General features: G+C 42.7%; 1 protein-coding gene across 3 annotated transcripts in view; it reads left to right on the forward strand.

The window, feature by feature from the left end:
• Nucleotides 1-13993, forward strand: part of kiaa0825 (KIAA0825 ortholog) — a 266901-nt gene that overhangs the window by 151439 nt on the left and 101469 nt on the right. For all 3 annotated transcript variants that reach the window (XR_010003920.1, XM_008103050.3, XM_008103053.3), the window contains exon 19: nucleotides 13803-13897. Coding sequence is in view for 2 of the 3 variants with exons in the window: in XM_008103050.3 (XP_008101257.1) it covers nucleotides 13803-13897 (95 nt within the window). In the remaining variant the exon portion in view is untranslated. The remainder of the gene's footprint in view (nucleotides 1-13802; nucleotides 13898-13993) is intronic.

A 13993-nucleotide genomic window follows, 5' to 3' on the forward strand; every position in this document is an offset into this window, starting at 1 on the left:
CTTGGGTGTACTCCTGGATTCAGCCCTGAGCCTGGACATTCAGATTTCAGTAGTGGCTCAGAGTGCATTTGCACAATTAAAGCTTATGTCCCAGCCGTGCCCATTCCTTGAGATGTTGATCTGTCCATTCTGATGCATGCCAGTTGGATTACTTTAACACATTCTGTGTGGGGCTCTCTGAAGAATGTTTGGAAATTTCAACTGCTCTGAAGAACTGCAGCCAGATTGCTAAGTAGGATTGGCTACAGGGAACACACAACTCCTATGTTGTAGTCGCTCCCTTGGCTGCCAGGGCACAATTCAATGTGCTGGTTTTTATCTATAAAGTTATGTGTGGCTCAGGTCCAGGTTATTTAAATGACTGCATTCTCCCTTATGAACCTGCCTGAGCTTTAAGATCCACTAGGAAGCTCCTTCTCTTTGTCCTACTATCCTTACAGGTACATTTCATGTGAACATGGTAGAGTCCTTTTTATTGGCTGCCTTGACACTCTGGAACTCCCACCTTTCTTTTTGTTGACAAGTAAAAACTTTTCTGTTTCAACAGGCATTTGGGAATTGATTGTATAAGGCCTGTCTCATCTAAACAATATGGTAGATCATGCTAATTGTTGTGCTCGTGTTTTGTTCATGTGTGGCATATATTTTATGTGATGCACGCATTTTAATGCGTTAATCCGATTTCAATTTTTTGACCATTTAATCTCTCTTTAACTCCTGTATTTTGTGAAATTTTAACGATATGTTTTTTTAATAATTTGTAGCTCATGGGTCAAATGTTTTTCACTCTTGGCTTAAATTGTTTTTTAAAAAACTAAGAATTTGGAATAATAGCATTTAAATGAGCCACCTAGATAAAATTTTCAGTTGCCAGAAGGACCAAACAACTCCATATTTTTATATCTGGTTTGTAAGCTTATTCCATCTGTTACAGAAGACAGTTATTAAAATATCTGAAAGAGCTGTTGAAAAAGCACTCATAAATTATAGTTGCCAGTTATTTCTATTTTGAGCATCAACAGATGAAAATGCATAAGAAAGAGATATCAATATAAATATTTGGGGAAAAAACAAATACTTCTGTTAATTGTGTGCTTGTCTGACATAATAAATTCAAATTCCTTACAAAAGGTATGAGGATCCCATACCAATCTTCTGAAGTATTTTTATGATTCCTTAAATCATATGCGATTTCTATTTTTCTTCTTCGAGTTCTCTTTGAATGCACACTGGTGAAGTATACTGCGCCTGCGCAGGCTCTAACGGAAACTTTCCAAGCTTTACATTTTCAATTTTTGGCGGTAACCACGCCCATTCCTCCCTAGCATATATAAGGCGCTCTGGCTCCGCACTCCCCAGTTCCTTTTTTTCCGCCGCAGCAGCTCGTCGGAACTTCATCCATTTCAAGATTCAGAAGATAATATTCAAGATGCCAGTGCCTCATCTCTAAGGAGAGGCATGTTTTTTGCCTTCTCTGGCACAGGCAAACTTAAACTACGTATCCTGCTTCAAAGTGAAACTCCCCTCGAGCTTCGGATTTTTCTCACGCAACATCCTCGTTGGGCCCGTACAGCCAGAGGCTTTTCCAGAAGGCCTTGCCATATCCCAGCCTCCCTCTCCCTCTCCTTGGGAGCGGCCGTTGCTGAAAGCCTCTGCCGCCCCGTTCTTATCGGGCTCCGGTCAAGCTGACAATAAGCCTCCCCCTCCCCTTTCGTGGGAGCGACGGTTGCTAAACGCCTCTGCCGCCACGTTTTTAAACGGGCCCCGGCCAAGCTGGCAGTAAATCTAAAATGTTGCCTCCTTACCGGCTGGAAAACTTCGGCAGGAGCTAAGAGGCTGGAAAAAACAAAGACAGCCAGGCTAGGCTTCCCAAGCCATCTCCTCGCATGATTGTCCTTCCTTGGCTGGGCGGGCTCTTTTCACAGCTGCCCTCGCCCTCCCCGGAAGAGTTGTTGGCACAAATATAAAGGCAATCCTCTCCTCTTCGGAGAAATGCCTTGGATCTGGCTGCCTTGGCGGTCGCCAAGCTCCATCTACTGGCTCCAGAAAATCACTGCAGCCATGCCAACCCAACCTTTCACCGTCGACAAAACACAACTTGGATGGCTCAAGCCCGGCCTCAATGCTCCTCGGTTTCGACCAGGATGTCTTTTCTCGAACCCGGCGCACAGGTGAGCGGCTCCGAGGCAATGGTCTTCTCTCCATTCTCCTTATCAATGGAGAGACCGCCCAATATCTCCAGCCTCCCTAAGACTCTGAGGTGCCTGGAAAAGGGCCATAGATCATTATCCATAGCCCTTGCCCCTCTTCTATGCTCCTTTGAGAGGAGTACGATCTGGGCCTCCCTCACTAAAGGTGATTCTGCCTCTAAATACTGCCGATGTGTGGATCTATCTTGAACTATACCTGACAAACAGCCTAAAAAGGATCAAGCTACACTGTTATTCTAATGCCACAACACCGCCTCCGGCGGGTGTTTGTCATCACAATCCCATCCCTGGCATTTGTCTTCTCTTGCGACAGACCGAGTTTTTCCTTACCGCCCTCACGGCCGATCCTGAATCGGCTCCCGAGGAGAGAAGCACCACAGTATCTACCATAGGCTCTACCATCCAGCACGAGTCACTCTGCTATAATGGATAGATTGTCGTATTACAACTCGACTACCTCGGGTTCGAATCCCAGTTCGGCCAGGTCTCCATGCATCCTGCAGTGTTCGATCAACTCCATAGACTTCTATATACAGAGGTTTCTCGCTACCTGGAGACTCATTCTCCACGCCCCCCGATGCCGAGAAAAGGAAATTCTTCGACATCATTAGTCTTTCCGACACGGAAGACCCTCGGTACCGCTAGCCTATAGGACTCGGCATAAGCCCAGTCCCGCCGATGACAGTGATATCCTAGTCTCAAAACACATAGCTAAAAATACATCCAGCAGTAGCCCCGATACTTCTACCTAAGCTGAGTCCATCAGTTCAACCTTAAAAATGTTGCACCATAATCATATAGCCATTTATCATGGAATTATATTTGCAACAAGTCTCACGGACATCTAGTCTGACCCCCTGTCAAAGGGCAAGACAGAGAGATCCAAAGCCCTAATCTAATAGCATCTCTTCTGAGAGAACTTAGTGCACATCCATCTTTCAATCAGCCCAAAACCCACCAACAACACTCCGCCGACACCGATGTCGGAATCAATAAGGTGCTTGGGACCCAGCCTTCTGGACCATATGCTGTTCTCGCTACTCTCATCAACGCAATATATTGAGATGCCACTAGCTATCTAACACCCGGAGAGGCAGCCCCAGAGCCGATTGCTTCGGACGTGATTCTTTCGCTCCAGAAGGCCCTCCTCTGGATCCTAACAGCTGCCCCGCATGGGCCTACTCCCGAAACCTCCTCTCGGGCTCGAAAAAGTATTTTTCAAAACAACAATTGGTCTCCCTCCCTCCATAGGGAAGGGCCTGACAGTTATATCCTTCCCATCCTCTAGATCAGAGGGGAAATTTCCACTGCTCTTCTCCGCAAGGACGAGATTTTTTCCCTCTACACTATTCCTCTTACTCTGATGGTAGATCCAATGCCTCCCATCCTAATATCAGCCTTAATCCCACTTACTACTGCCATCCCTATGGCTCTTGTTCGGGCTGATGCCTTACTGGCACCCCCTATGGCTGCTATATGGGACCTCCTCCGTCGTCTCTCAAACTCTCCTAGATCCCCTCACTTCCCTAGGGCAATCGATCTAATCTCTGATCTCTGAAGTTAAAAAAAAAAAAAAGACTTTCCCCCTGACATCGAGTCTGGCCTTTTCCAACTCTCAGGGTTGCTTTCCGTCTCCACTTATTGGTCAAGGAGCCGGCGCTGTCCGTTGACACCTCCAGGGTCATGTGACCGACAAACCCCTATGGTCCATCATTTCCTCTCCGCCTAAGCGGTGCCTATTCACCTACTCACATTCGTATGTTTTTCTTTTTCAACTGCTATGCCGACAGTGGCTCGACCTAACAACGGTCGCTCACTCCGCTCCCCGGATTCAAACCCTGGACCTTTTGGTCTATAGCTTCAGTGGCCCAGCACTTTCACACACTGTGCCACCAGGCACTCCAAGATGAAGCTGGTACCTTCTCTAACATACGACTCACGGCTCCTCAGCTGCCAGGAGACTATAATGTAATAATATGAAATAAAACAGACCCCCCCCCCCAAAAAGGGATAAAGACCACTATCAACATAGAACATGGAATGCTAATCCCAACTCCGTTCTCATGAGTTCCACCCATCACTACACCGATTTAAAGTTTCTTACGTCTCCTCTCGACAAGAACAGCTTAATGTCCGAAACTATAGACAGACAGTCAACTCTCCGGCATGCCTCCTCACGTTTTTACCCACTATGGGTCATACATGGGAGGCTTAAACCCTCTTGGTTTTAGGTACTCCTTACCTTTACTCCGCCTCGGGATCCAAAGCCTTCATAAAGTGTCCCATGATGGGGTCCTAACTCTGTCACTGACTGCCGAGACCCAAAATCACTTACCAGACTATACATAAAACCATTCCGCAACCGCTCCTTCCACTCGCGGACGCGCCTGACTCCGATCCCAGGACTGCCCGCTGAAGGGCATACCGACGCTGATGACCGACCCATGCTTGATCAGGGTCCTCTCCTGACTTTCTTACACAGCCTCTCGTTATGTGGCTATGTTAGTCTCCAAACCGTAGCATCTACGCATTAGATATGTGGATAACCATATCCCACAGTCCTGATCCACACTTCTCCTGCTCGGTCGACACTAGTTCCTTCCGAACAGCAGTCTATCCTAGTTGGCACTACTCGCTCTACTCTTCCGTTTTCCTCATATCTCCTCTGGTCACGGCTAACCTCCAGATATGCCCAACTTTAAATTGCCTTGGGCCCACCATAAAATCCTTTCCAACCACATGCCTGACACTAAATCAGAGCTCAACTATTGGAATCACCAGACATTTCGCAGATTGCGATTCCCTGCTTGTTCTTCAGATCGGACGAATCCGAAATATGTCCAATCGAACCCTTTGTACCAAAGGGCTTTTTTTCTTTTTGATTCATCAACAGGCGGCTCCCGCCCTTTTACACGAGTCAAATACTAGCCAACCCTTTACTGTTACGCCCATGGGCTAGTACAAGCAGGAGAGCCACCATACATGTTTTTTCTTCGGACCCGAGAGATCTCCTTACACCCGACCTCTACATTCCTCACCCTTGGTCTTCTGTCCGCCTCGGCGTCCACAGACTTTGCTCTCTCGTCGCTGGATACATGCTTCTTATCCATCTTCTGGGCCCAACGAAGCAGAGACCAGGTTTTTCCTTGCTTGCCAATCACCTGGTAGCGCCACTGCAAAATGACTATGTCAACCTCTACCCGACAACCCACTCCCGATTGTCAGGATGAATCCTAGGCTTGATGCCTTCTCACTCGGACGAAACACCGTCCAGACTCCTCACTACCCCAAACCTCAGTTTGATATACTTTTCGAGTCACATCTCTCGTGACCGTCACCTCAGCCTACCACCCCTCTGAGTTAGGGGCCTGACGGGTGGATGATCTTTGTTTTTCCCCCTTTTTTTTTCTGTCTTCCACAAGACACCTTACAGCCCTCGACATGGCTACTGCTTCCTTTTCTCCCACGGTACCGTCATACTCCGCACATGCCAACGCATAGCATGTTTGTTCTCAGCCCTCGCGTTGCCTATTACTACGTTTTTCTACATCTTCTCGATGATTGGAGAGCCATCCTCTTCCACAACCAGACGACCCAGTCAATGAAATGTCTTCCCAAATTCTTCACCGCCAATGTCCATACAAACCGGGCGTGCTCGGTTCCGACCCAGCTATACTTCCCCATGGAATTACATTGGCCAGGAGCTTTGACCGCCACCTACCAGGCCGTTTCCCACCTCCTTCAGTCGCATCTCGCTTGACCAGAGACCTCCCATCCCTTATGGCCACCCTCCAGAGCACTTCGCTGGCCTCCAGATGCAGGGCGTCCATTTGCACCATCTTGATGACCTTCTCTTCGCAAATTATAGACTCAAGATGGCATCCCAACCACATGTGGATCTCCATCAATCGGTGCTGGGCTCCAATTTTCCCTGAGATACCCCTTTTTCCTTATATCCGACTAATCCGGCTTTCAGCCTGATGGTGTTGTTTTCCTTTCTCTGACATAAATATGTCTAGTAGTTCATCCTACTACCAAAAGTTTGTTGAGTTGCTGAATGCCAACGACACCTGTGGACTTCCGATCACTACTGACACTTCCCAGCAGTAAGTTGCTGGACAGCTCTATATGACAGCCAATGACTTGATATATTCTACATGGCCGTGAACGACCTAACTTGTTAGGTGGCTACCTCCAGCTATGAGTGTCTCTCATATGAAACATTCCTTTGCTGATAAACTGGCGCTCTCGTAAGACTTACTTGGCTCCTTTCTCGTTAATATATACAGTTGAAACAAATTGCTGGGCTTGCTTACTGGTGTCGGTTTGATGCTTGCCCGACCTTCCATAACCTCAGCTTGCTAGTCTCCACCAGTGTGCATTCACAGAGAACTCGAAGAAGAAAGATAGGTTGCTTACCTGTAACCATGTTTCTTCGAGTGATTCTCTGTGAATCCACACTAACCCGCCCGTCCTCCCCTCAACATCAAACCTCCCCCTTTCTACCGACTACTGCGGCTCAGGAACTGGGGAGTGCGGAGCCAGAGCGCCTTATATATGCTAGGGAGGAATGGGCGTGGTTACCGCCAAAAATTGAAAATGTAAAGCTTGGAAAGTTTCCGTTAGAGCCTGCGCAGGCGCAGTATACTTCACCAGTGTGGATTCACAGAGAATCACTCGAAGAAACATGGTTACAGGTAAGCAACCTATCTATATTATAAAGATCTTGTAATTAATAGTCTGAAATAAGACTTCTAGCCCGTCCCTGATGGATACCATTTCATTTCTACTATTGGTTCTTTTAATTTTTTATTAGAAGTAACTATATACAGTGATTGTCACTTTCAGCAAATACACTCATACGCAGAGAGCTGTGTTCCAAACCAAACATTAGTTCCATCAGCTTTTGACAGAAGTAATCACCTACTGCTAAAGGAATACTGCACTTACTAGCCTTAGTCCAAATAGGTTATTAACACTGCTAAAGCTAGTTGTGCTTCTATATGATTGGTAGTACATGTAGAAGCCCATAGTTTTGTTCTGCATTCATAATCTCAGGGGTTGCATATGGACCCTGTCCCCGCCCCCACCCCCAAGCACACTTAAAGTAGCAAGGCCCTTAAGGGGAAAAGGGCTCAAAGCCTCTTGACCTATATCCGTCAAAGCTTTACATGCAAAAGTGGCTAACAATCTTATCTCCACAGGTCTAAAACTCACCTTGCAGATCAGCAGCAGATGTACAAAATCTGTTAGCCCAGCATACCAGGTCTCTTGAAAAGCAAATTAGGTGTCTGGGCATCCATAACTGCTGGTTCTGACTTGGCTGGCAGCATCTTGTCAATCCATGCAAATTGACCTGCAACAGATTGTTCTGAATTCCTGAGTCTAATAGATCTCATCAGCTTGTCAACAGCCTGGCATACCTTTTAACATGCACATGGTGCTGTTTGGAAGAGGCTTCATCAGCAGAATCTTGTTACTATGTGTAAGTTGTCCTTGCTGGATTTTGTTGTCCATGACTACCCACATAGTTCTTGCAGGGACTGCCTCCTAGGAGGTGTAAGAACTGTTGTTTGTTGTATCTTATTATTATTGCTATATTTATACCCCACTTTATCTCCTCAAAGGGGACTCAAAGCAGCTTGACATAAAAGAATTAGTATACAATTTAAAATATACAAATATTGAAACAGAATTAAACACAACAGCACTAAACAATTCAGCTTAAATCCATCAAAACATATTTAAAGTTAAAAACCACAGCACCCCCTGACTAGATCTTAAGCACCTTCATCTTTAAAAGCCTGTCTGATTAGAATGGTTTTAGCCTCCACCGAAAGGACAGCAGTGAGGGGGCCATTCTGGCTTTGCTGGGCAGGGAGTTAGAGAGTTGCAGGGCAGCCACCAAGAAGGCTTTCTCTCTCGTTCCTACCAACCAAGCTTGAGTTGTAGGTGGGACTGAGAGAAGGGCCTCTTGAAGATCTCAGGGCCTGGACAGGTTCATACAAGGGAATGTTGTTGGCCAAATAGCCTGAACTTGAAACATATAGGGCTTTAAAGGTCATAACCAGCACTTTGAATTTTGCCTGGAAATAGACTGTCAGCCAGTGAAGCTGCTTCAACGAGGTGGTTGTCCACTCCCCGTAGCCAGCCCCTTTGGACCAGCTGAAGTTTCTGAGCACTCTTCATAAGGCAGTCTCACATAGAGCATTTTACAGTAATCAAGACAGGATGTAACTAAGGCATGTATCACCATGGTCAGATCTGGCTTCTCAAGGAATGGGCGCAGTTGGCGCACAAGTTTTAATTGTGCAAAGGCCCTCCTGGCCACCATAGATACCTGGGTCTCCAGGTTCAGTGCCAAGTCCAGGAGGATTCCAAAACTGCAGAGCTGTGTCTTCAGGGGAAGTGTGACCCCATCCAGCATGGGCTGGATCCCTATTCCCTGGTCTACCTTCCGACATACCAGGAATACTTCTGCCTTGTCTAGATTAAGTTTCAATTTGTGTGCCCTCATCCAGTCCATTACTGATAACAGACACTGTTTTCGGGTCAGGACAGAGTTTTCTTCTGATAATTCCTATGGTAAGTATTTGAATAAGGAACCAAATGAGAAGAATCAGCTCCATGACTTGTCTTAACTGGAATGGAGAATAATGAAAGGATATGAGGGAACCATATTTTTGTCCTCCTATTTGTGTGCTTCCTGCATAGCAAGTTGGTATCAATAAAACTCTCATGACCTTAACAGTATGTGAATTAATCCTCTGTTTATAATTCATTATCATATGTGTCTTAGTTTCTCTTTGAACCAAAACAAAAGGTTCTTCTCATCGCTACTATTTGTGAAAAGTATCACCTTTTGCAACTTCTCCCATGAAAACAGTGAATAAGGGCAAAAGTGTTAACTTTTCTCAGTGATCCTAATTGCTGTGATCCTAATTTGCAATGGCAATGTCCTATGGACTTTTTTGAGAGAGTTTAGGCAGGGAGACCTGAAGCAGATGATGCAGTAGGGGAGATGCAACAGAGGATAGGTTAAAAAGGTAGTACCTGGCAACTTTAGATGAATCAAATCACCAGGCTCGGATGGAATACTTCCAGAGATATTAAAAATACATTAAAAGAATTCACAAGTAATCTCAGTACCACTGGTAACAATCTTGGAGAACTTCTGGAGAACAGGAAAAGTTCCAGCAGACTGGAAAAGGTCAAATGTCCATATTTTCAAACAGGAGAAAAAAGAAGACCTAAACAATTACCACCTTTGAAATCACAGATAAAGGATGAGTGACACCTGACTTGAACACTACACGTGAAAGGGGTTTATGGAGTCTTAGTAGACCACAAGCTGAATATGAGTCCACAATATGATGTGACACCTAAATAAGCCAATGTGATCTAGGCTGCATCAATAGGAGTATAATGTCTTGATTGAAGGAAACAATAGTACTACTCTATTCTGCTTTGGTCAGACCTTATCTGAAATACTATGTCCAGTTCTGGGTACAACTGAAGAAGAATCATGACAAGATAGAACGTATCCAGAAGAAGGCAGTCAGAATGGTACAAGTTCTGGAAACCATTTCCTATGAGGAGTGGCTTGGGGAGCTGAGTATATTTAGCCTAGAGAAGAGGAAGTTGAGAGGTGACATTTTAGCCATGTTTAAATATTTGAAAGGAAATTGTTTTTAAGATGGAGCCAGTTTGTTTTCTGCTGCTCCAAAGATTAGGACTGGAGCAGTGAATCCAAACTACAGGAAAAGAGATTCCTAAACATTAGGAAAACTTTCCTGATAGTATGAGTTATTTAACAGTGGAATATGATGCCTTGGAGTGGAGTTTTTTTCTGAATGTTTTTAAACAGGCTGGATGATCATCTGTCAGAAGTGCTTTGATTATTGCATGGAAGGGGGTTGAACTGAATATCTCTTGTGGAGTCTTCCAACTCATTTGTTTCTTTCTCATCTTAAAAGCTGTGTACTTGGTAAGGAGCAATCTTTGAAGAGAATAGTAACTCCATTGTTACAAAAATATTTACAGATGAACATTCAGTGCACAATTATTATTTGTACACATTGTGTATTACAATTAAAACATAGGTGTTTAATTGGAAAATGTTCATTAAGCTAAGTATTTGACTTTTGATATATTCACTAAATATTAAAGGTTTCACTTGTCATTGTTTTTTACTATTAAAAACACAGTGCTTTACTTAAATAACATAATAAAAATTAAACTTGGCCTTAATTTGGAATTCAGATATTTTTATCTTGTCTGTTACAGCTCTCTCCATTCATTAATACTATAGAAGCATAAGACCTTCAAATGCTGACAACTCACGGCAGAATTTCTCTGTTGTGTGACAAGATTGCTGTGCTCTATTAATCTACAAGTGACAATATATAGCTAAATTGGATTGCAGGAACTTTTACAATACTATCTGATTAATAGAACGTGGACTTCTAGAATATTTTGATTCGGATTTTTTAAAATTGTTCTATTGATGATCCAGATAAATAAAGTTTAATATTGATATTATTAAACACAGACAAATAATAGAACCACATGAATGTACCGCAATTCCAGAATCTTTATCAGAAAATCCATTTATGTTCCTTATTCCTTATTGTGATGCAAGGTATCACTGAAAGTTTTTCTGCTCACATACATCTTTAATGAAATTTTGAACCAAATCCTAAATTTCTTTTAGCAAACATCTACTGACAGGATGCTTTCAGTTGTGAAAGACATGATTTCTGCTAAAACCCCTTTCCCCCATCTCTCTGGAATGTTTGGAACACTGTGGAGAATGGTACTGGGAGTTTCTTTCCTTTCACAAAGGGTGCTAGATTGATGCATCTCCTGTATCATGTTTTTCCCAGTAAGAAGTAAATATTCATCTCCTAGTTCTAAGATAATTAAAGTCTGGCCATTACATTTGGGTCATTTGGCAATTGAAAGGGGAAAATGAATAGTCTACAGCAATTCTACTCAAAGATGTGATCCTCGGACCAGCTCCAGTCCATGAGCCATCAGTTGCTGCTCCTTTGAAAGAGACCACAAGAGCCATCCAGTCCAATCCCCCGTCGTGCAGGAACATAGAATCAAATCTGGAGCTCAAATAGAAGGAGACCTTCCATCACCAAATGGACTACTTGAAGTACAATGTCTGTATTTATCTTAATTTTAATTTACTTTGACTGTTTGCTGCTGACCTTTTGTTCAAGCTGAAGATTTATGGGATTCCTAGTACAGTGAGCTTGCCATATCTGCAGAGGCTGAATTCTGCGGATACAAAAAAAAAACTCACGAATGAGCATGCCCATATTATTAAATGGCAACATGAAAATGCACACTTCAACATGTCCATGCGTCAATGTGGTAGAAATCACAGATCTGGAGCCCATGGATCCGAAGGGCCCACTTCTTTTTGGGATCCTAAAATGGTTTGTTTACTTTTGTGTATTACCTCACAAATCATGACTGAGAATCTGACTGCGAATGAGAAAGGATACATAACTGAGGTTGTTAAAGAGATGATCTTTTATTTATGTTCGAGGCCGCCTTCAGAAAGCAATGTGCAAAAAATCAGAAGAGGCCAACACATCAATATATCATTCCCAATTACATAACAATATTAATATGTTTGTATGCTACTTACAGCCTATGCATAAGTAGTCAAATCAAAGCTGTAGAAATATACGAGCAAGGGATGCCAAAACCAAGGGCAAATTGAAAACATGTTAATAAAGGTTGGCTTTTGTATATCTTGTAAGTAAATGGTAGAAAAACAGAGATACCATTAAAGTTTTGGTGCTTTCTTCATAATCTTCATTGGACAATCCCTAGTTTTTATTCCTTTTGTGAGTCTGAACACAAATGCTTTAAATAAAGAAAAAATTGTATGAAAATTAAATAATTCTTCATGCACATATATGGCATCTTAAATCTAATTATGCAACCAACATTATTTTAATTATATTACATGCTCTATTTACTACTGATGCATCTTAAATGGCATTTGCATGGCCACATTTAATACTGGCTTGGGTACAACAACTGGTCCAGAATGTAGTAAACATGTTTTATGCCTTGGCTGTATTATTCTGTACATATACGGCATGTATCTGGATTGACCACCAGTCTTCTACTAAGCTAGTACTGAGATGTTCATGTTAGCATTTAAAGCTTACGTAAGTTAGTACTAGGGTATCTGAAAGAATGTATCCTTTCCTTTACAAGCAATACAGTATGGGCAGTTTGAGTATCCAGGAGGCACTGGTGTCCATGTGAATGTTTGTTTTGATGTCTTTTCTCTAGTGATGTGCACTCATTGGAATGGTCAGGCCTCAGCTCTGGTTGCTGGGAAAGGTGTTCAGGTATCGATATGAGTAAGAAATGGGAAATTAAAACATTAAGGAGGGGAAGGAGGAATGATATCTCCCACTGATTTTCATGGAGGTTTTTTTTTTTTTTTCGTGTCAGGAGCAACCGGAGTTGCTTCTGGAGTGAGAGAATTGGCTGTCTGCAAGGACGTTGCCCAGGGGACGCCGGATGTTTTTTTTATTTTTTATGTTTTTACCATCCTTGTGGGAGGCTTCTCTCATGTCCCCGCATGGTTCATGGAGGTTAAAGGGGGGGAAATGTGGTAGGTTCTTAGTACACTTATTTCCTATCGCAATAGCTGAATTGTTGCATTTGCTTCCACTGGAAATATTCTTGTGAAGCTGAAAACATTGCCCTCTGATCCTGATACTCTGAACCAGAAACATCACTTTATCCAGGAGTTTGCAGTGTCTCTGTAGTTCAGTGGTTCTCAACCTGGGGTCCCCAGATGTTTTTGGCCTACAGCTCCCAGAAATCCCAGCCAGTTTACCAGCTGTTAGGATTTCTGGAAATTGAAGGCCAAAGATATCTGGGTTGAGAACCACTGCTGTAGTTCCTTCTTTGATTTACAAGTCTTTTATACTGTCATCTATCCACCTTCTGTGACATATTTACATGCATATTTGATATGAAATAATAACAACAAAAACAATAACAAATGTTGTTATGTATGCCCTTGTACATATAATCTTTTACACATATGAGTTATCATTATTTATACTTGCAGAAATCCATTATTATCTGTTGACTGGACTGTCTTACATAACAGACAAGTAGAATATCTTGTTAATTATAATATAGTATACATTTTGAATTCCAGTTACACAGACATTTTGTGCTAATGATAAAAAATGTAAATTACTAGAATGCATAAACGTTTGACAATAATTTTGCTTTTGTAACTGAGTCAGACTTTGAAAGAAGGTATTTGAGTGAATTGCCATTAATAGTTAGATCACTGAAGACTCAAAATTGATTTATCTTTATATATGTAATGGCTACATCCCCAAATGAATTTATATATTTTAATAAATGGTTTATTAGAATAAAACTCTTCTTTTGTGGGCATGATTGATGTTATCTGCCTAAGTCCATATTGTATCCCCTTCTCTTTAGCTAGTTTATAACAGCTGGAGCTTTAATTTTTTGATCATATTAACTCTGATTAATAACTAGCAATGCATTTTTCTTATACATCAACAGTTCAGCATTACTGAGTGGAAATGGGATTGGCCACACTTGCTGCCAAGTTATCTGGGACTAAATAGGATGACCTTTGGGGCACTACTGGCACACAGGTAATAACATTAACAAAGGAGGTAGAGCTTCTCTAATCTTCTGTACATATACAGTAGAGTCTCACTTATCCAATATAATCAGGCCGGCAGAATGTT

Source organism: Anolis carolinensis, chromosome 2 (genome assembly GCF_035594765.1).
Source record: "Anolis carolinensis isolate JA03-04 chromosome 2, rAnoCar3.1.pri, whole genome shotgun sequence".
Lineage (NCBI taxonomy): Eukaryota > Metazoa > Chordata > Lepidosauria > Squamata > Dactyloidae > Anolis > Anolis carolinensis.